The following is a 22,465-nucleotide window of genomic DNA, read 5'->3' as shown; positions in this document are numbered from 1 at the left end:
GCTTTCAAATAAACTGCATTCAGTACATTACAATACTTACAGCATTATAACGTTCTTAATTCCATTTTTAGCATACCAACCTTAAAGGGTAACAAGGGAAGCAGTAATAAAAAAAGACGGAGGCAGAAAATAACAAAACGTTTTAAAAACTTTAGTGTCTCGAACTGCAAAATACCAACACGTGTACATTAAACTGCTAGCTTAACATAAGAGCTGTGCACTCTCGTGCGTTAGTCAAGCTCAAAGTCATTCAAGTAATGTTGAATCACACTCCAACACTCTGAAGCTTTTCAAGTATGGCTATGCTCATCACCCGCTATGTCTCAGACACTCCTTTTCACAACCACAACCTGCTACTGTCGCTGGGTCCTGTACACTGAAATTCAACATTAAAATGATCTATTCTTTTTTTTCACAGAAACTGCAATCCTTTACAAAAACTATTAAGTGACTTGAGCTAACAGGAACCTTAGAGCTGTAAACATTGCTGTTTTTTGACAGTGAGTGTGGCAATCTACAAAACCCAGGAACATTATCTAACTGAGCGTCCTGTGAACCTGGAAAAGACTAAAAGATAGATTTGAAAGAAGATTGCTGATAGAAACATGGGCCATGGGTACATTTGACAAAATTACAATAAACCTACACCTTTTAACATATTACAATAGTAGGTTGTTATTAAAAATCAACAATTGTATTTCCGTAATACAAAACACATGGTATGTACAATGTGGCATAATTTATTTTAAACACATTTACAATAATCTACTGATTTTCTTATCTTAAATAAAATGTTTTGTAATATTTTATTACATTGTTTTTTTTCTGAAAAAAGAAAGGAAGTGCTTTGGGAAAACGATAGTATAAATGTTAGAGTGGGGGGTTGTCACTCAGAAATAACCGTTGACTCCTCATATCATTAAAATCAAATGGAGAGAAAGATAATCGTAATATAATTGTTTAGTGGTTATAAATACATTTCACTATTAAACTATACACAGGCACACAAATGTGCGTCATCATCTAGCATCATAACTGCCCTGGTCTTGCCTCACAGTAAAAGCGAACGTATCGCTCTTTACCTTGTCAATGCCATACTTTCCCTTTAGTCAATTCAGTGCATATTATGTGTTCAAATTTACTTCAAAAGTATACCACCAATCTACTAGCTAAAGCATAAGTACAACAAAAAAAAACGCAGGTCGTCAATTCCATATTTTTGCTGATAAAGTTTAGTTTTGTGTTTTCTAAGTGTGTATTTATGAGGGGAAAAAGAAACCCACACACTGCTCTTGCTAGTATCACCGCTCTTTATTAAGCTTTACGTATCAGCCTCAAGGCCTTCATCAGATGGCTCTGACTAAAGCTCTGACAAGCCTTGAGGCTGATACATGAACCTTAATAAAGAGCGGTGATACTAGCAAGAGCAGTGTGTGGGTTTCTTCTTTTTTCTCATCTCAACTGTTACCGTGCACTTGCAACAAAGATAGCTCAGATGTGCGAGTGCCTTTTTAAGGGTGTGTGTATACAGTACCAGTCAAAAGTTTGGACACACCTACTCATTCAAGGGTTTTTCTTTATTTTTGACTATTTTCTACATTGTAGAATAATAGTGAAGATATCAAAACGATGAAATAACACATGGAATCACGTAGTAACCAAAAAAGTGTAAAACAAATCAATATATTTTAGATTCTTCAAAGTAGCCACCCTTTGCCTTGATGACAGCTTTGCACACTCTTGGCATTCTCTCAACCAGCTTCACCTGGAATGCTTTTCCAACAGTCTTGAAGGAGTTCCCACATATGCTGAGCCATTGTTGGCTGCTTTTCCTTCACTCTGTGGTCCAACTCATCCCAAACCATCTCAATTGGGTTGAGGTCGGATGATTGTGGAGGCCAGATCATCTGATGCAGCACTCCATCACTCTCCTTGGTCAAATAGCCCTTACACAGCCTAGAGGTGTGTTGGGTCATTTTCCTGTTGAAAAACAAATGATAGTCCCACTAAGCCCAACCCAGATGGGATGGCGTATCACTGCCGAATGCTGTAGTAGCCATGCTGGTTAAGTGTGCCTTGAATTCTAAGAAAATCACAGACAGTGTCACCAGCAAAGCACCCCCACATCACACATCCTCCTCCATGCTTCATGGTGGGAACCACACATGCAGAGATCATCCATTCACCTACTCTTCATCTCACAAAGACACGGCGGTTGGAACCCAAACAGTCAAATCTGGACTCATCAGACCAAAGGACAAATTTCCACTGGTCTAATGTCCATTGCTCATGTTTCTTGGCCCAAGCAAGTCTCTTATTATTATTAGTGTCCATTAGTAGTGTTTCTTTGCAGCAATTTGACCATGAAGGCCTGATTCACGCAGTCTCCTCTGAACGGTTGATGTTGAGATGTGTCTGTTACCTGAACTCTGTGAAGCATTTATTTGGGCTGCAATTTCTGAGGCCGGTAACTCTAATGAACTTATCCTCTGCAGCAGAGGTAACTCTGGGTCTTCCTTTCCTGTGGCGGTCCTCATGAGAGCCAGTTTCATCATAGCGCTTGATGGTTTTTGCGACTGCGCTTGAAGAAACTTTCCGGATTGACTGACCTTCATGTCTTAAAGTAATGATGGACTGTCATTTTTCTTTGCTTATTTGAGCTGTTCTTGTCATAATATGGAAATTCCATAAATTAACTTTTAACAAGGCACACCTGTTAATTGAAATGCATTCCAGGTGACTTCCTCATGAAGCTGGTTGAGAGAATGCCAAGAGTGTGCAAAGCTGTCATCAAGGCAAAGGGTGGCTATATAAAATATATTTAGATTTTTTTTCACACTTTTTTTGGTTGAATGAGTAGTTGTGTCCAAACTTTTGACTGGTACTGTAAGTAATTCATTGGGATTCAAGATGGAGGCAAATCGCTGAATGAGAGGAAAACTAGATGAATGTACAGAAATGAGTTGAAATATCCCTGATTTTGCTATTATATCAAAGCTTAAAGTTCAAGTAATTCTTCCTAGTAGATCGAGCATGAAGAAAGCAGTAAGCAATGAACTCAGCCTTGGTGGTGGCCTGAAGTCTGTTATTGTAGTTAACTTTTTTTGAAAGTGACAAAGGAAGGAGAAGGAAATGTCTTTGTATCATGCTCCTGTAATATTGCCAAACTAGTTCTGAGGTATATGGCAAGTAGGTACTTTAACTGTACATCATTCATTAGCCTTCTCAACGCCCCTAGGGTCTCACATTATATGTTCGCATAGCAAGTTGAGTAGCACCATATGTAATTAAAATCAGTTCAAACCCAAAGAAATATAACTTTTCTTTACAACACTAAAATCCTAAAGCGTTAAAAAAAGAGTAATTAATTTACTGTACAAATCTAATCTTTTATCATACAACTAGATTACAGTTATTTAAAGATCAACCACAGCAAGCCAGCTGCCTTTGAAACCGGGATACTGACATATGAGCTAACCCTGTTTCATGTCCTACACCAAAGGAAGGTAAGGAACATGTTCACAAAACACAACAGTCGCATGACAACACGTAATATAGCCACAATTCAGTTTTTTTCTGTGAACCTGTGGTCAAGAACTCTGAAACAGTTGCTGACAAAGTAAATAACCCTTGAGAGAATATGCGAGAATCACATTTTTTGTTGTTGAAACATTACCGTCTAAAAATGCACCTTTTTAGAATGTCTCGATTTACAATGTAAAGGACATGATAACAATTGTGAAACTGAAAGCACCAGAAAGTAAAATGTAAAATTAGATTGGCATGATATTCTTACTGTTTTACAGGTAGGCTACAGTAATTTAAATCAAGTTTTTGTGATAAATCTATCAATTTCATGTCTAGAAAATAATTCCTTTGTCGTAACTGTAGACGTTTTTGCAACAATCATCTGATCTGAAGGTATTATCAAAATATTTTACCTTCAATATCAAAAGTGCTTTTTTTTCCGCTGATGATATTTTGTCGATTTCGTACAGTATTTTCAGTTTCATCCATTTTCACACAAATCATCTGGAGAAACGCGTTTATCTATGCACACTGATTTGGTTCAAACATGAAGACATTTGAACAAAACTGTAACATAAAGACACGCTCCACTTTTAGCACCGTTATTGTGGTGTGTCCACAAAGTTCAGTGGTTTTTTTACAGTATGTCAAGATTATATATAAAAAAATAATGTTTAAACGCTTAATTAGAAAATGAAAGCCACCAAAAAAAACATTGTTTCCAGTAAATATAGAAGTCCTGATGTATTGGACCTGCAAAGCACCCGAGAAATGTTAACAGTGTGTATCTTGTAAAAGTAACCAGATAATAAATACTTCCTTAGTAGAGGGGGGTCAACCAACCAATCGGTAAGGTCCGAACTTTCAAGAGGTGACAAACCTGATGTACTCTATAACGTGGTACGACTTTAAATTGATCAAGTTCCTTCTCCACCCACGCTGTGTGTTCTTCTGACACTGTTGCTTACCGTAGGGAGAGAGAGGATGCTCTGTGTTTTGAGGCTAGTGGTGCTTCAGCTTGAGGTTTTAAGATAGCACCGTCAGTATAGCACCATGAGTTTTAATTCTCAGTGTTATTCCTCATGAGGGAACCCTACAGAACAGTATGAATATCTCTTGTCTAGATGAAGCGGCTGTACGGCCCTGTGACCTTGGTAAAAGCGTAGGGCGACGTGTTGACGTAGGTGTTTGTGGTGCACGACATGGACCTCTCCATGAGGGTCTGGATGAAGCGCTTATACGGAGGCTCTCCTTGCTGCTCCGACAGCTCCGGGTGCTCCCTCTTCGCTCCCTTCTTAGTGCTCTTGCTGGGCGTCACTGTGATGCCCTCGGCCCCGTTCCTCTCGGCGTCCTCATCCTTCTCCCGTTGCTTCTCGGCCATCTTGGCCTCCCACAGTGCCAGGCCGTGCTTCGCCTCGTTCATGTTCTTGTGCTGGTAAAACACCAGGGAGATGCGAGCGGGGTGGTTGCGTTTGGGGTTTTTTAGCGGCGTGGTGGCATGCATCTCCCGTTTGGCACACTCGATGAGGATGGAGCCGTGGCTGGGTGCCACAGCCACCCCGCCGATCTCTGGATCCAGGAAGTTGTGCTCGTTGTCGGACCACATGGCCGGCTTCTCCTTGGGTGTGGTGGGCGTTGGCGGGCCCGACCTGGGCTCCTGCTTGATCATGGGGGAACCCCCGTGGAGGTGTTCGTTGGGGAGCCCTGGGAACCCTGGTTGTGTGGGTGTCATGCACGGGCTTTGGAGACCCATCTCGGTCTTGACTTGCATACAGAAGGGGTCCTGGGGGCCGCCCGGGGGGAACATTTTGGTGCTCTGGGAGAGGTAGGGGTTAGGGTAACCACCAAACTGATTGCCTTTGCTTACTGCTGCTGCATAGTCCAGCCCTGGGTGGTGGGCTGAGGGCGGCCTGGAGAGGGCATCCAGGTATTGGGCGTCGGGGGCACCGCTCGGACCGTACGAGGGGGGACCGTAGGGGCTCATGGGGTGGATGCCGGACCTCATGCTGCTACAGTTGCTGTAACCATTGATCTGTAAACCGGGCTCACCATACCGCGGAGGGTAGTTGACCCCATAGCGTTGGTGCGCACCATACTGCTGCTGCATGTCGGGGTAAAGCGCTCCTGGCCTCTGTTGCCGGTACATGTCCAGGTGCTTTGGGTTCGAGGTGTAGTAAGGGTGGTAATTGTCTAAGGGCGTACCTCCGTTACACTGGTAACCCGGGTAGGGGCTACCTGGAGTCATGGGGCTGGAATAAGAGCTTGGTGGATTTGACCCATTCATGTAAGAGGTGGGTAAGTGCAAAGGGGAGGGGTAAGAGCTTGCTGAGGCTGGTGGCTGGGGGTACATGCTACCTGGCTTGGAAGTGCTTTGAAAAGGGCCGGGGTGGTTGGGGAAGCGGGCGTAGGGGCTGGCTGGATGGGGGGAGCCAGGGAAGGCGTGAAGGGCGTTCTGGTGCTGCTGTTGCTGGAGTTGGGCGCCTGGCGGCTGACCTGGTGGCTGGGGGGTCGTTCCCATGGTGCCTGGATTTAGACCTAGGAGAAGAGAGCGATGGAAACACATCTTAGAAACAGGCAGCATAACTAGGGCCTGCTGTTTTGGCTGATCATGTCACATGACCTAGATTTTTATCTTTATTTTAAATATTTTCCAGAAATTAGAATTACACCAAAAATGCAAGTAATTGTCTGAGGATGGTGCTGCACCATCTGACATAAAATGGGACAGTTTGATGAAAAAGCTTTAAATGAAAAGTTAAAATCCAAGTAATGTGACAAAACACAGGGCCCTAAGCATAACTTATAAAATGCTAAGAAATAGTGTAGACTGACTGTGTACGATATCACCAGTCATTATACAAGATGATGCCAAGGACGCATGTTGATCGATCTATAAAGATTCAATCTTTTAGAGGCTGATGGAATGCTAGAAAGTGCGTAGGAGAACAACAGTATCGTTTGTGTCTTCTATTCTAAAATATCACTAGTCCTCCTACATTAGCGTCTTTTGTCTGAACCCTACTACACGGTGTACATCTCCACCCACCTGTCCCAGGAGTGCTCTGAGCTATGCTCTCATAAGTGCTACTAGATTTCAGCTTGGCCTGTAGGGCTTTCTCCGCCTTCGAAGGCGTGTCCGGTCCCCCGGCGTTCTTGTTTGCGGCAGCCCGCTTGGCGTCCAGCTTCTTCTGCCGGCAGGACTTGGCGGGCTCGGAGAGCATGCGGATCTGGCGGCGGAAGGCATTGAGCACCTGGATGGCGCCCGTCTTGATCTTCTCCTGCTGGCCCTCTGCACTGCCAAATTCGTCCGTTGGCGAGGCCTTGTAAAGGGGCAGCACATGGAGCTGCTCGTCCTCCGGAATCTTCCCGATCTGGCGGTTGTCCTCCTTGGTTAGCGTGCACACCTGGGATAGATGGTGGATTGGAAGAGACAAGCTTGAGTGCTCTGTTTGCTTTTTACAAATGTTTTGACTAGTGTTATTTTATTTACATCTGAATATCCACTGGGAAGAGGCATCTCCTGTTTACTGCAGTATTATTTTTGTATTTCTTTTTTTTTTATAGCAAATTTAAACATTTGATACTGTATTAGCATATTTAGATGTTGGCTTACCACAGTGCTGCCCCCCTGCATGTTGTGGAGGTCTCTGTGAGCATGAGCACAGAAGTCCATACAAGCGGTGACCCCGGAGAAAGGTCGCCCCTCCCCCTTTCCCAGACGGCAGTCTGGCGCCCTTTGCTCATGTTCCACCTGTGGATGAACAATATGGGAGTTAGTCACTGTCTGCAGACAGGCGAGTCACTATACTAGTGTAGATAAGTGGTTCTATCTGGCGTTAAGAGAATGTGGGTTACTGGGTTAAGTACCAGTATGTCACAGAAATACTAGGGTTGTGTTCAGTTAAATGTTTTGAAAAATGGAGGCACAACTTGAACTTGTCCAATGAACACAGATTTTCGTCTGCGGTTCCAAAACATTTTGCTACGGCATGCCCCACTGAACACGACCCTCAGTGCAAAGAGAAGACATGGATTCCCATAGGGTTTATGTTACGAACATAAAAATCAGTCTCACTAAATGGAACTTATCACTGTTCAAGCTAATAAATAATTTAATTTAAAGCCTCCTGTTGGGGATATAGCCCCTTTAAATTAACCATGGGTAGGATTTTTTTTAAAGCTTGTGTTGAGTTACATGGAGGCTGCCCAGAAATCCTTACCTGGTTTTGATAGGCATCCGGTGCCAGGGTTTTGTATGTGGGGGCCATTAGGGTTGCCAGATTCTGAAGGTTTTGCTCCAGCCTTTCTTCCTGATAGAGAAGCAAAACACATTATTTCAGTGTAGCTTTGTTTTGATGACTGGCAATGCATAATTAGAGTAACACTAAATAAATATGTTTATTAATACAGTATGTACTGTATGTTTCACCTCTTTCGGGTCGTCCCCAGTTAGCTTGAATTTGCGTGGGATTTTGCTCCTTGCAAACTTGCAGCCGTTGTAGTACATGCTCCAGGAACAGCCGAAGGAGAAGGAAGCGCCACAGGCCTCTGGGTCCAGCCCCTGGCACGCACACGTCCTCCTAAACAACAAGGATGAGAGGAATAACTCCGTTATATAATTATACTTAACAAAAATATAAAAATAACATGCAACAATTGAAACAATCTTACTGAGTTATAGTTCATATAAAGAAATCAGTCAATTGAAATAAATTCATAAACCCTAATCTATGGATTTCACATGACTGGGCACGGGTGCAGCCATGGGTGGGCCTGGGAGGGCATAGGCCCAGCCAATCAGAATGTTTTTCCCCACAAAAGGGCTTTATTACAGACAGAAATGCTCCTCAGTTTTATCAGCTGCCCTGCTGGCCTCAGATGATAGTGCAGGTGAAGAAGTCGGATGTGGAGGTATGGTTATACGTGGTCTGCGGGTTGTAAGGCCAGTTGGACATGCTGCCAAATTCTGCAAATGACGTTGGAGGCAGCTTATGGTCGAGAAATCAACATTCAATTCTCTGGCAACAGCTCTGGTGGACATTCCTGCAGTCAGCATGGCAATTGCACACTCCCTCAAAACTTGAGACATCTGTGGCATTGTGTCGTGTGACAAAACTGCACATTTTAGAGTGGCCTTTTATTGTCCCCAGAACAAGGTGCACCTGTGTAAAGATAATGCTGTTTATTCAGCTTCTTGATATGCCACACCTGATGGATGAATTATCTTCGCAAAGGAGAAATGCTCACTAACGGGGACATAAAGAAATTTGTGCAATTATTTCTGAGAAATACGATTTTTGTGCATATGGAACATTTCTGGGATCTTTTATTTCAGCTCATGACACCAACACTTTACATTAACATTTTTGTTCAGTATATTTGGTGGGAACTTATATTTGTCCTATTTCACACAGTATTGAAAATGTGTTTTTTTGCATATGCAAATTTTCCCTGAGACATCCTAAGAGAGTGATGTCATGGCCAAGGTCTGCCATTATCAACCACGATCTTAGATCTTAAGCTGAAGTGCCTTGCTTAAAGGCACATCAACAGATTCTTCTCCTTGTCGTCTCTGGGATTCCAACCAGCGACGTTACGGTTATTGGCCCAACGCTCTAACCAATAGGCCATGCTATTATACAAAAATATAAACGCTACATGTAAAGTGTTTATGTTTCATGTTTCATGAGCTGAAATAAAAAATCCCAGAAATGTTCCATATGCAGAAAAAGCTTATTTCTCTAATATGTTGTGTACAATTTTTTTTTTAAATCTCTGTTAGTGAGCATTTCCCATTTGCCAAGATAATTCATCCACCTGACAGGTGTGGCATATCAAGAAGCTGATTAAACAGCATGATAATTACACAGGTGCACCTTGTACTGGGGGAAATAAAAGGCCAATCTAAAATGTGCAGTTTTGTCACACAACACAATGCCACAGATGTCTCAAGTTGAGGGAGCGTGCAATTGGCATGCTGACTGCAGGAATGTCAAACAGAGCTAATTCCACAGAATTTAATGTTCATTTCTCTTGAATGTTGATTTCTCTACCATAAGCCGCCTCCAACGTCGTTTTAAAGATTTTGGCAGTACGTCTAACCGTCCTCACAGCCGCAAAACACGTGTAACCAAGCCAGCTCAGGACCTCCACATCCGGCTTCTTCCCCTGCGGGATCATCTGAGGGTGGGGGGGGAGTATCTCTGTCTGGTTCTGGCTCCCCAGTGGGTGGGCCTATGATCCATAGATCCATAGATTAAGGAATTTATTTCAATTGACTGATGTTTTTCTATGAACTGTAACTCAGTAAAATCTTCGATATTGTTGCATATTGCATTTATACCGCTGGCACGCACATGTCCTCCTTAACAAGGACGAGAGGAACAACTCCTTTATATCAGGCACATGTACTCCTAACCAACAAGGATGAGAGGAACAACTCCTTTTTATCAGCACATGTACTCCTTAACAACAAGAACGAGAGGAACAACTCCTTTATATCAGCACATGTACTCCTTAACAACAAGGACAAGAGAAACAACTCCTTTATATCAGGCACATGTACTCCTTAACAACAAGGACAAGAGAAACAACTCCTTTATATCAGGCACATGTACTACTTAACAACAAGGACAAGAGAAACAACTCCTTTATATCAGGCACATGTACTCCTTAACAACAAGGATGAGAGGAACAACTCCTTTATATCAGGCACATGTACTCCTAACCAACAAGGACAAGAGGAACAACTCCTTTATATCAGGCACATGTACTACTTAACAACAAGGACAAGAGAAACAACTCCTTTATATCAGGCACATGTACTCCTTAACAACAAGGATAAGAGGAACAACTCATTGAATGCTATTCATAAAACTCCATGCTAGATTTACCAAGTGCTCCCTCCTAGAAGTACATTTGTCAAAACCCTTAATCAACACCTACTATTTATTGTCATAGGCTTGGTTTAAATCCTGTGTATAAATATTTCATAATCAAACACATTGCTGTGAATTTATACATTTCCAAATACCAGGTGGTACGGTTACCATTCCACATTTTTTTTATTACGTACAGTTGAATTCGGAAGTTTACATACACCTTAGCCAAATACATTTAAACTCAGTTTTTCACAATTCCTGACATTTAATCCAATTAAAAATTCCATGTCTTACGTCAGTTAGGATCACTATTTTATTTTAAGAATGTGAAATGTCAGAATATTAGTAGAGAAAATTATTTATTTCAGCTTTTATTTCTTTCATCACATTCCCAGTGGGTCAGAAGTTTACATACACTCAATTAGTATTTGGTAGCATTGCCTTTAAATTGTTTAACTTTGGGCCAAACGTTTTGGGTAGCCTTCCACAAGCTTCCCACAATAAGTTGGGTACATTTTGGCCCATTCCTCCTGACAGAGCTGGTGTACCTGAGTCAGGTTTGTAGGCCTCCTTGCTCGCATACGCTTTTTCAGTTCTGCCCACAAATTTTCTATAGGATTGAGGTCAGGGCTTTGTGATGGCCACTCCAATACCTTGACTTTGTTGTCCTTAAGCCATTTTGCCACAACTTTGGAAGTATGCTTGGGGCATTGTCCATTTGGAAGACCCATTTGCGACCAAGCTTTAACTTCCTGACTGATGTCTTGAGATGTTGCTTCAATTTATCCACATCATTTTTCTTCACCATGATGCCATCCATTTTGTGAAGTGCACCTGTCCCTCCTGCAGCAAAGCACCCCACCAGATGATGCTGCCACTCCCGTTCTTCACGGTTGGGATGGTGTTCATCAGCTTGCAAGCCTCCCCCTTTTTCCTCCAAACATTATGATGGTCATTATGGCCAAACAGTTCTATTTTTGTTTCATCAGACCAGAGGACATTTCTCCAAAAAGTACGATCTTTGTCCCCACGTGCAGTTGCAAACCGTAGTCTGGCTTTATTTTTATTTTTTTTTCTGAGGTCTTGGCTGATTTCTTTTGATTTTCCCATGATGTCAAGCAAAGAGGCACTGAGTTTGAAGGTAGGCCTTGAAATACATCCACAGGTACACCTCCAATTTACTCAAATGATGTCAATAAGCCTATCAGAAGCTTCTAAAGCCATGACACAATTTTCTGCAATTTTCCAAGATGTTTAAAGGCACAGTCAACTTAGTGTATGTAAACTTCTGAGCCACTGGAATTGTGATACAGTGAATTCTAAGTGAAATAATCTGTCTGTAAACAATTGTTGGAAAAATTACTTGTGTCATGCACAAAGTAGATGTCCTAACCGACTTGCCAAAACTATAGTTTGTTAACAAGACATTTGTGGAGTGGTTGAAAAACTAGTTTTAAAATGACTCCAACCTAAGTGTATGTAAACTTCCCACTTCAACTGTATACTCCCAATATCTTAAGTCAAATATAATTGTAATAGCGAATACGTAAGTATGGATAATTGAGATTTATATAGGAGCTAATCATCGCTTCCCAGTGGGAAAGTGTAGTTTCGAGCACACAAAGAAACTCCTATAACTTTTACTTATGAGTCAGCCTAGCAGTGAAAAATTACATTGGAAACCTGCAGTTAAGCCTGTCCACCTTATGTCCCATGCCTATGTGAACAACATGGTAAAAGGAAAATAGCATGTCGATTTTGGCTAGCAGGGGGTGCATTCATAGTATACTATCGGCAGTTGTTTGATGACACGGTGAATGACATTACATCAAACCGTAACACCATTACACATGCGCTCCTGTAGAGTGCAGACATTACACCTGCTGTTTGAGAGGTTGAGACAGATGCTGTCAGTAGAATAGTTAATGCAGTCATTGTGTGCATTGACTAGAACAAGCTGTTCTACATGACAGTGTAGCCACAAACACAACGCTTTGGAGAACTAAATTAGTTAGCTATGTTATACATGGAATAGCCTGGTCCCAGATCTGTTTGTGCTGTCTTGGCAACTCCTGTGAATGGTCCTTGTCATGCCAACAAATAACCATAGGAGTTAGCAAGACAGCACAAACAGATCGGAGACCAGGCTAGACACAGAGGGATAAAGCATTAGAATGTCTAACTGACTGAGTGTAGGATGATTCTGGTGGACCAGCTTTGGGCAAACTTTGTCACAAACAACGCTATGACATGGTAAGTGGGATCACTTCCTCTCATCACGGGTTGGGTTGAATAGCCTTCAACTATCAATAATTCACCTCCAGGTAACTCATCCCAGATAGGGTTCAGGGTATTGTAAAGTGAAGCTACCCAGGAGACAACAGAAGGGAGTGTGTGAATGAGCTGTTCTGTTCATTGGTATCAGGACCGGGACAAGCTGGCCTTTAATATTATGGTGTATCAACTGATCAAATGCCTAGCTAGTGTGTGTCATGTCTGGTTGTCAGTTAGTTTGTTTTCAGGTATTATATTCAATTTGAAGTTGTACACTGAACAAAAAGATAAACGCAACATGCAACAATATCTAAGATTTTACAGTTACAGTTCGTATAAGGAAATCAGTAAATTGAAATAAATTAATTGAAATAATAAATTAAACTATGGATTTGACATGACTGGGAATACAGATATGCATCTGTTGGTCACAGATAGGCCTACTTTAATTTTAAACTGGTTGTACATTTGAATTAAAAACGTATTCACCTGAGGCGGTCTTTCCTGTTTTGTGTGTACTATTTTGCAGTGTACTGTATTTGCATAGCAATGAGTAGCACAATGTGGTTGCAGTCCCCCTCAGTAATGTCTTGGATTATTGCACGTTGTCCGTGTCAAATAAATAATATGACTAAAATTAGAAAAGGTGAAGAAAATGTGTGCGCTTGGTTCAGCTGTCTAAACAAATGTATGGTATGATTAGAAGCAGGGGCGCAATTTTGGTTTTAGAAGTGGGCGGTACATCATTTAAATTTTTAATTTTTTGCCAGATGGATAAACTCTCCAAACAGCGTACCCGACCACTCGGAGGCCTCCGCATGGTCCTAAAACACACCATTGCCTCGTTTAGGATCACATTCCAATGCTACAACTTGGGGGGGGGACAAAAATGCAATTTCAGAATGTGGGGGGGGACACCCGTCCCCAGTGAAAATGCGCCCCTGATTAGAAATTACGATTTTAGAGGCAAAGGCCCTTACTCTTCGTTGATGGCACATCGTCGCTGGGTGAGGGCTCCATGTCTCGTCAGCGTGTCGCTGAGCTCCATGTAGAGCTGATCTGCCATGGTGGTGGGGATGCCGTCCCAGATCAGGATGATCACCACGATGCACGCCGCCTCGCACTTGTGGCGCTCCCGCTCACGCACCAGCACCAGGAGCTTCTCATCCACGCTGCCGCGCCGGATCACCTGGAACCCACCAATGTTTTGATTTATTTTATTTGATTGTAAATCTCATTGAGATGAAGTGCCTTTTTCCCAGAGGCATCTGGTCTGAGATCACAGCGAGATAGTACAGTAAAGTTTCCCTTCAAATTACAATATGGTGCGTTTTTCACAATTGACAATTTTGCTCTAAATACCAATCCTCGATTCTAATTTCAGCTATCCCAATTGGGTGGCAGGTAGCCTAGCGTTTAGAGCGTTGGCCCAGTAACTGAAAGGTCGCTGGTTCGAAAACCCTAGCCTACAACGTGAACAATCTGTCGATGTGCCCTTGATGAAGGAAAGGAACATCTTAGTAAGATGCCACCACCACCCATGACTTCAACTCTATTCTTAAACCAATACTGTCTGATCAGTGATCACCAAAGTATGGAAGGTACACATTACAGCAGCCCCAATTCAGAGTGAATCCTCCATATATTTAGATTTTAGTACCCTAATTTGCTCCAGAGGCGCTGTACTACTATGGCTGACCTTGTAAAACAACACATTTCCTGCACCTATCCGGTGTGTGATAATAATAAAAAAATGAATTTCTGAGATATTGTCATACTTCATTCACACTTACCCATTTAGCAATGGGGCATCCCTGTGTACTCTTCCCTTCTTTGCCTGTGTACACCACTTTTTCAATCCTGATGGCACTGCCAGTTAGCCCAGACCTTCAAAAGCAAGAATGATTGTTAGAGTAGATGCATGTGATATAGTAACAGAAGAGTGTACGGCAATAAAATTAGAATATGAATAACGTTTGTTAAGTGTGGGTGTAAATATGGGGTTCAGAAGTGTACAACGTTACAGAGCGTTCTGATTGTAACGTCTCCACATTAAATGTGATATATATGATATACAGTGGGGGGAAAAAAGTATTTGATCCCCTGCTGATTTTGTACGTTTGCCCACTTACAAAGAAATGATCAGTCTATAATGTTAATGGTAGGTTTATTTGAACAAAATAACAACAAAAAAATCCAGAAAAACACATGTCAAAAATGTTATAAAATTATTAGCATTTTAATGAGGGAAACAAGTATTTGACCCCTCTGCAAAACATGACTTAGTACTTGGTGGCAAAACCCTTGTTGGCAATCACAGAGGTCAGACGTTTCTTGTAGTTGGCCACCAGGTTTGCACACATCTCAGGAGGGATTTTGTCCCACTCCTCTTTGCAGATCTTCTCCAAGTCATTAAGGTTTCGAGGCTGACGTTTGACAACTCGAACCTTCAGCTCCCTCCACAGATTTTCTATGGGATTAAGGTCTGGAGACTGGCTAGGCCACTCCAGGACCTTAATGTGCTTCTTCTTGAGCCACTCCTTTGTTGCCTTGGCCGTGTGTTTTGGGTCATTGTCATGCTGGAATACCCATCCACGACCCATTTTCAATGCCCTGGCTGAGGGAAGGAGGTTCTCACCCAAGATTTGATGGTACATGGCCCCGTCAAATGATGCGGTGAAGTTGTCCTGTCCCATTAGCAGAAAAACACCCCCAAAGCATAATGTTTCCCCATCAATGTTTGACGGTGGAAATGGTGTTCTTGGGGTTATAGGCAGCATTCCTCCTCCTCCAAACACGGCGAGTTGAGTTGATGCCAAAGAGCTCCATTATGGTCTCATCTGACCACATCACTTTCACCAGTTGTCCTCTGAATCATTCAGATGTTCATTGGCAAACTTCAGACATGTATATGTATTCTTGAGCAGGGGGACCTTGCGGGTGCTGCAGGATTTCAGTCCTTCACGGCGTAATGTGTTACCAATTGTTTTCTTGGTGACTATGGTCCCAGCTGCCTTGAGATCATTGACAAGATCCTCCCGTGTAGTTCTGGGCTGATTCCTCACCGTTCTCATGATCATTGCAATCCCACGAGGTGAGATCTTGCATGGAGCCCCAGGCCGAGTGATATTGACAGTTCTTTTGTGTTTCTTCCATTTGCGAATTATCGCACCAAATGTTGTCACCTTCTCACCAAGCTGCTTGGCGATGGTCTTGTAGCCCATTCCAGCCTTGTGTAGGTCTACAATCTTGTCCCTGACATCCTTGGAGAGCTCTTTGGTCTTGGCCATGGTGGAGAGTTTGGAATCTGATTGATTGCTTCTGTGGACAGGTGTCTTTTTTACAGGTAACAAGCTGCGGTTAGGAGCACTCCCTTTAAGAGTGTGCTCTTAATCTCAGCTCGTTACCTGTATAAAAGACACCTGGAAGCCAGAAATCTTTCTGATTGAGAGGGGGTCAAATACTTATTTCCCTCATTAAAATGCGAATCAATTTATAACGTTTTTGACATGCGTTTTTCTGGATATTTTTGTTGTTATTCTGTCTCTCACTGTTCAAATAAACCTACCATTAAAATTATAGACTGATCCTTTCTTTATCAGTGGACAAACGTACAAAATCAGCAGGGGATCAAATACTTTTTCCCCCCACTGTATGCAATGATATATATATATATATATATATATATATATATATATACATACATACACTTGATGACTGACAGGGGACTCTGTGTTGAAACCACAGTTCCTCCATCTTGGCACTTTCCCATCATTGTAAATAATATTTTGGAAGCTTTAGAAATGCATTTATTAATGTCTACATTTTGTTTTTGCCACGTTTATTCTATTACAGACACCTTAATGCATACTTTTAAATTATATGATGTCGCCTAAACATACAAATAAAATAAAAAACATTTCCTTAAATTACAATTTTTAGAGATCACTAATGTTACTGTCCCCACTACAACAACAAAATACATGTAATTTTGTCCTTAAAACACTGTAGAATTCCATTCATTCTGAACACAGCCTGCTCCTACTGGGGAGTACCAATATGGCATCAAAGCCTCTCAATAGCATCAGCAATCCAGGGCTTATATACATCACTGGATATAGGCCATTAAGCAGACACTGTTATCCAAAGCAGCATACATGCATACATTACGTACAGGTGGTCTCAGGAATCGAACCCATTATCCTGGCGTTGCAAGAACCATGCTCTACCAACTGAGCTACAGAGGACCACAGTCACACAGCTACAGAGGATCACAAATGTAAAAGGAATGGAACAAATACAGACTTGATGCATGTATTCCCAGGTTAAATACTAATGGAATGTCTACGTGTCATATCCATGTCATGATTTATATGCCACCATGTTGAATTCTGGTGAGTGGTAAAATCAGGAACCTGTCACTCTGAGTATGGAGGTCATGTGACCAGAAAGTGATCCCAAAAAGGCTCTGGTGTGAGAAAGCTTGAGTTGAAATGTTTGTTTGAAACCATGAAAAGTTCAGTAATTGTGCACAGAAATACCTGTTCCTATGGTTTATTTGCGTGTGAGAAAGCAACGGTTTAAATGTTTGTTTGAAACATTGAAAAGCTATACATTCAGTAATTGTGCATAGAAAAACCTGTTCCTTTGTATTATGTGGGATGACGTGGGATAAAACAACCCACCTTGTCTCCATGATCTCACGGATGGCCTTGATATTCGGAGCGGAGCCCAGGTGAGTGTAATACGGCCCTTCGTCCTTCTCACTGATTGACTCTGTATCAAAACAAAGAAAGAGACAACCCCCATACCCAAATTAGACATCAACCAACAAATAATCTGCGTGTAAAGACAGACATGAAATGTGACTCACCCATGCAGTGGCAGGAAGGGATATCATACTGGGTCTTGATAGGAGTATCCAATAGGTTTTTAATGGGAGTATCCAAGAGTTTCATGGGGGAATTCATAAAACTCTGGAGCAGGGGTTCCTGCTTGGGGGTGAAGTCTAGGTGGGGTCTTTTCAGCCCATTGGAGCCAGGGCGCCCCATCCCCATGTCCTCCATCCCACCCAACCCACCGTTCAGGTCCGCGTGGGTCGAGAGCACCGTCACAGCGCCAGACTGCTCCACCTTGACCTTGTTGGGTGACCTGATGACGAGGGACTTCCTGTCGAAGACTGGCGAAAGCTGATACTGTCTGAGAGTCTGCTCCATGGTGGCTAGGATGCTCCGCTGGGAGCTGCTCTGGCTCTGCTCGCCGCAGCATGACGTCTGGGGCTGTGGATTGTACTCCTGCTTGACCTGGATGCCCCCCGCTACCATACCCATCTCCCGGCCCTGCTGTTGATGCTGCATCAAGGGTGGCGGTCCAGGCCCTTGGTGGTGAGGGTGTTCGAACCGCGGCCCATTCACCATCTTGATGGGCCGGACGCTGCGCTTGTAGTCTACAGGGGTCTGTGGATGAGTGTGACCCAGAGACCCACGCTCAGACTGCCTCTGTAGAAGATGCATCCTCAGGGCCGCGTGCCTCTGGAAGTCCCCCTGGGGGCCCCCATGTCCCAGGGGTGGAGGCCCCCCCCTCTGGAACTGGGCGCAAGACTCCTGCTGATTCTGCTCCATTTTAGGATACATCTGCTGTTGCTGTGCAGACACCTGCTGGTTTAAAGCACCGTGTGGTAAGTGAGGTAGCGGTTGTGGGGAGGTCTGGGTAAGGGGGAAGTCCATGTGGTTGGGGTGTGGTTGTCGGAGGTGGGGCGGTGGCTGCTGCTGGTGGGAGTATTGCTTGGGTCCGGGGCTTGGAGTGTACTGCCTCTGCTGTTGTTGTTGGTGCTGCTGTTGTTGTTGCTGCTTCATCTCCAGCTCCATCTCCATCTCCATGGTATTACTGCTGCTGTGTCTCCATGACGCCTGCTGGGACTGCTGTGCGTCGTTGGGCTGAGAGGGGTCTACAGGATTGTACCCAGGGTTGTTTCTCATCATAGACTGTATCTGCTGCTGGTGCCCAGGCTGGGGTTGACCACCCTGACCTCTGTAGCCTCCAGCAGGGGATTTCAGCTTCTTCTCTAGCCTGATGTAGTCCTCCAGCTTGAGTTTGTTCAGCAGCTGTTGACCGTCCATCGTGCCCTGATTGGGGTCCTGCAACTGGGGTGCGTTGACCGACTGCTGTCCGTCGTACTGAGACGGATGGGACAGCGGGCGCTGCTGTTGATGTTGTGGATGTTGTGGCGGCTGCAAAAAGCTAGGTGATAGTATTTCCTCTAGATCTGGGTCGCCTTCGCATAAGTGCTCTGGCTGCATGGGGGCTCGAAAACAATTCTCCCCTTGCTGCTGCTGTTGAGGAGGAGGAAGATTACACTGCTGCTGGTGCATGTGTTGTGTATGTGGCTGCGGTTGAGGAGGAAGATTACACTGTTGTTGGTGCATGTGAGAAGGGCCTTTAGAGTCGGCCTGCTGCTGCCACTCTGGGGCAGTGTTGTGTTGGGCAGGAGGCGCTTGGTGAGGTGACTGGGCCGGCCGCGGCTGCTGTTGCTGGTAGGCCCCTCCGGTGGGTCCTACGTCGAAGCTTTGTCCCCCCGTCTGGAACCTCCGTGCTGAGTCGGGCTCCAACCTCTGGCCCCGGGAGTTTAGATCTATCCAGCCCATCTGGGAATTAGGGCAACCGGGATCCGCTCCTCCTCTCTGCTGCTGCTGGGTCGTGTCTTTCATCATCCCGTTTTGATGGGAGTGTTGGGGTCCGGGCTCGCTACCACCGGGCAGGGAAGCTGGGCCCATGGAGCCCTGGGGGCCCGTAGAGTCAGCTCCACAGGGGTTCCCGGTCTGCTGTTGCTGCTGCTGCATCCCATACTGTTGCTGCCGGCGCCTCCCCTCACTCTGCCCCATGCCTGGGCTGGCGAAAGGGCCGGGGCTGAACACAATGTCCTCTTCTGTCTGCAGCGGAGTGCTCTGCTCTAGAGGGGTCAGGAAAGAGTTCTGATGGTTAAACTCCTGGTTAGGTTTCCTGTAAATGCCCTCTGTGTTGTTCTGATGTTGCGAGCCGTCAGCGGGCTGCTGTTGCTGGTGCTCTCCTCTGTAACTGTTAGAATACCCATTCACCATATACGGGGCAGCTGAGTTGTTATATCCATTGCTGCCTTGCCCTTTAGGGGCTGCTACCCCAGTTTGCTGCTGTTTCTCAGAGGCAGGCATCTGGGCTGAAATGGGAGGGAACCCTGAGGTAAGAGAGGTAGGTGACTGCGTCGTGGCTTGTTCGGGCAGTTCAGGGAGTTCGTTGGTGAGTGAGCTAATGTCGTCGACCAACCCCACCTCCGGTTGAAACTCCTGCGCGCCCGTCTGTGCTGCGATGGACACTTGTTCTGGGTAATACTGAGACAGAGTTTTCTCTAGAAGGTTACCAGGTGTGCCTTTAATGGAATTGGGGCTCACTGTAGCACCGTTAGCTATTTGCTTGTTCCTCGATAGTGAGAAAATATCCCCTCCATTTGAGAAAGTATTACAGTTTCTCTTATCCAGTCTTGTCCCATCGCAGTCAAACTCCCCAGGCTTTGTCAACTCTGGGAAATCGTCCATGATGTCCCCACCATCCTTTTTGTCCCACATCTCCTCTCCATCCCCTCCATTAATCTCCAAATCCGATCTGAGTTTCTTGGCCTGGTGAAGGCCCAGTAAGGACTGGTCACAGAGCACATGCTTCAGATCCCCGCCATTGATCATGTTATAAGAGCCTTGGTTGAACAGTCCCTGCACTCTGGCAGGACTGCTACAGTTCTCCCTGTGTCTCTTCATTGGGTTGACAACCCCTGCCACGGCCTTGTTGTAAAGGTTCCAGTTTCCGTCCCCGTTGATCTGCTGATGGGCTCCTTCCGGCGACTGGGTGCCATTTTGGAGCTTGGCGGTGATCAGGTTGTCTGGTTGAGTGGCGGCGCAGAGTTGTGCTAGTATCAGACTTTCTTCCGTCTCCTGGCTGGCCTTTTCTGTTTCCATCTGGCCTGCTCTGAGTCCATCCACAGGGCTGCCCTCTGTGCGTCCTGCAGGAGAGACGGAGAGAGAGAGGTATTACTAACCATGAAATACAGAAACAACAGACAGCGATAAGGTATGATTACACATTTAAACAATAATGTGAATGGTGCACATAGCACTGATCTTGAATTAAGGTGGAAATTGGTATTATATGATGATAGACAATTTTTATACAACCATCCTATGATTCGTCAAATGTCATCACTAGTTTCCACTTTCCCATAACATCATATTTGTTTGAAACGAAAGGGAAAAAACACACATTCTCTCCTAAATTGAATGGAATTGGATTTATTTATAAACACTGAGGACAAAACACATGTGGGCGGCGATCCTTTGCACGGGGGCGGAAGATAGCCTAGTGGTTAGAGCGTTGGGCCAGTAACCAAAAGGTTGCTGGATCGAATCCCTGAGCTGACAAGGTAAAAATCTGTTGTTCTGCCCCTGAACAAGGCAGTTAACCCACTGTTCCTAGGCTGTCATTGTAAATAAGAATTTGTTCTAAACTAACTTGCCTAGTTAAATAAAGTGGCGGGAAACAGTAATTGAGTCTGAAATCATCGCCAGCCTGGGTTACAGAGTTGAGTCAAAGGAGTAATATGTTTACACTTGGCTCTGAGTGGATTTCAGTTATGCGATATGAAGGAAGAGTCACAGAATTAGATTATCCTCAACTGGGTGGCAAGCAGGGAGAGAAATAAGAATGCTGGGGGAAGGTTATCCCAGGACAACGTGCCGGGTCAACATGGAGTGACACACACAGTGTGGGAACCAGCGCAGTTGAACATTTTTTACTTATGGAAGAAGGAGGTCAGACTTTCTGTAATACTGTCCTGTGAGTTTCCGCCTTTATGAAATCAGAGATGGTGAAATACAATCAGCTCCATTTCCTTTAGTCAACCGAGCTAAATGTAAAAAAACCACGAGGCCAGATGCATAATATTCCCAGTCTACATCCATCATGCTGTACCTGATGGGAGAAACGCCAGTGAAGTTGAGAAATATATCTTCTGAATGTGCTGCTCTTTTTAGACACATATGAACCCAGTGCCACTCAGATTCTCACGAATCCATTGGCAGCCAGAGCAGTATGAATGCTTCTCTGAGACAGACTCTCTCAGGCAAAACATTATTGGGTAGACAAAACATGATCAAATTATGCACATTCACCCCCCTCTCCCAACCCCCACACCCTCAACCCCCCCCCCCCCCACCCCCGATGCAACGAGACATTAGAAACTGTCTCGATATAGAGAGACAGCTCCAGGAAGGAAGGGGTCTCGATAAAGAAAGAAAAGCCAGAGGCAGCTTGCAGCATTCTTTGCGTGCGCAGCATATTCAAAACACAGCACACAGCTCCGAACCTGAGCAGCTGTCTTTGGGGCTCAGCTTGGCGAGTGAGGCTTCACTCCACAGCTAGAAGCAGCCGAACATGTTTACAGAAGAGCGGAGGGAGCGAGAGAGGAGACATACCAACGGCTCCTCTACTCCTCCACCATGCCTCTTTCTTCTCAGGCAGATGCTGCTTGTATCAAACAAAGGGGTGCATGTGTCTGATCACATGGCTAGACGCTGACCTCATTCCATGAACTGCTACATGCTGGGAGTTTATGCTATAGAATGCCTTGTAATACGTGCTGGAGGATAAGATGACACTACCCTTTTCTTGAAGGAGAGGATGGGGAATAGGTTTTGTTCCATTTTTTTGCTGGGGACTGGTACCTTTTTTTCATTCAATATGGAAGAAAAAATGTATATTTG

At 44.3% G+C, this 22,465-nt stretch overlaps 1 protein-coding gene across 1 annotated transcript in view; it reads right to left on the bottom strand.

The window, feature by feature from the left end:
- Window positions 1-2,839: 2,839 nt before the first annotated feature.
- LOC115191710 (methylcytosine dioxygenase TET2) overlaps window positions 2,840-22,465 on the bottom strand; it is a 59,907-nt gene continuing 40,281 nt past the window's right edge. Inside the window, exons 2-10 of the mRNA XM_029749560.1 lie at window positions 17,557-20,709; window positions 17,369-17,459; window positions 14,477-14,570; window positions 13,664-13,872; window positions 7,958-8,108; window positions 7,749-7,838; window positions 7,142-7,279; window positions 6,575-6,932; window positions 2,840-6,063 (exon numbers count right to left, since the gene is read on the bottom strand). Of these exons, the coding sequence (XP_029605420.1) occupies window positions 4,649-6,063; window positions 6,575-6,932; window positions 7,142-7,279; window positions 7,749-7,838; window positions 7,958-8,108; window positions 13,664-13,872; window positions 14,477-14,570; window positions 17,369-17,459; window positions 17,557-20,665 (5,655 nt within the window). The 5' untranslated portion in view covers window positions 20,666-20,709 and the 3' untranslated portion in view covers window positions 2,840-4,648. The remainder of the gene's footprint in view (window positions 6,064-6,574; window positions 6,933-7,141; window positions 7,280-7,748; window positions 7,839-7,957; window positions 8,109-13,663; window positions 13,873-14,476; window positions 14,571-17,368; window positions 17,460-17,556; window positions 20,710-22,465) is intronic.

Source organism: Salmo trutta, chromosome 4, assembly GCF_901001165.1.
Source record: "Salmo trutta chromosome 4, fSalTru1.1, whole genome shotgun sequence".
Classification (NCBI taxonomy): domain Eukaryota; kingdom Metazoa; phylum Chordata; class Actinopteri; order Salmoniformes; family Salmonidae; genus Salmo; species Salmo trutta.
This window is presented reverse-complemented; position numbering and strand designations above follow the sequence as displayed.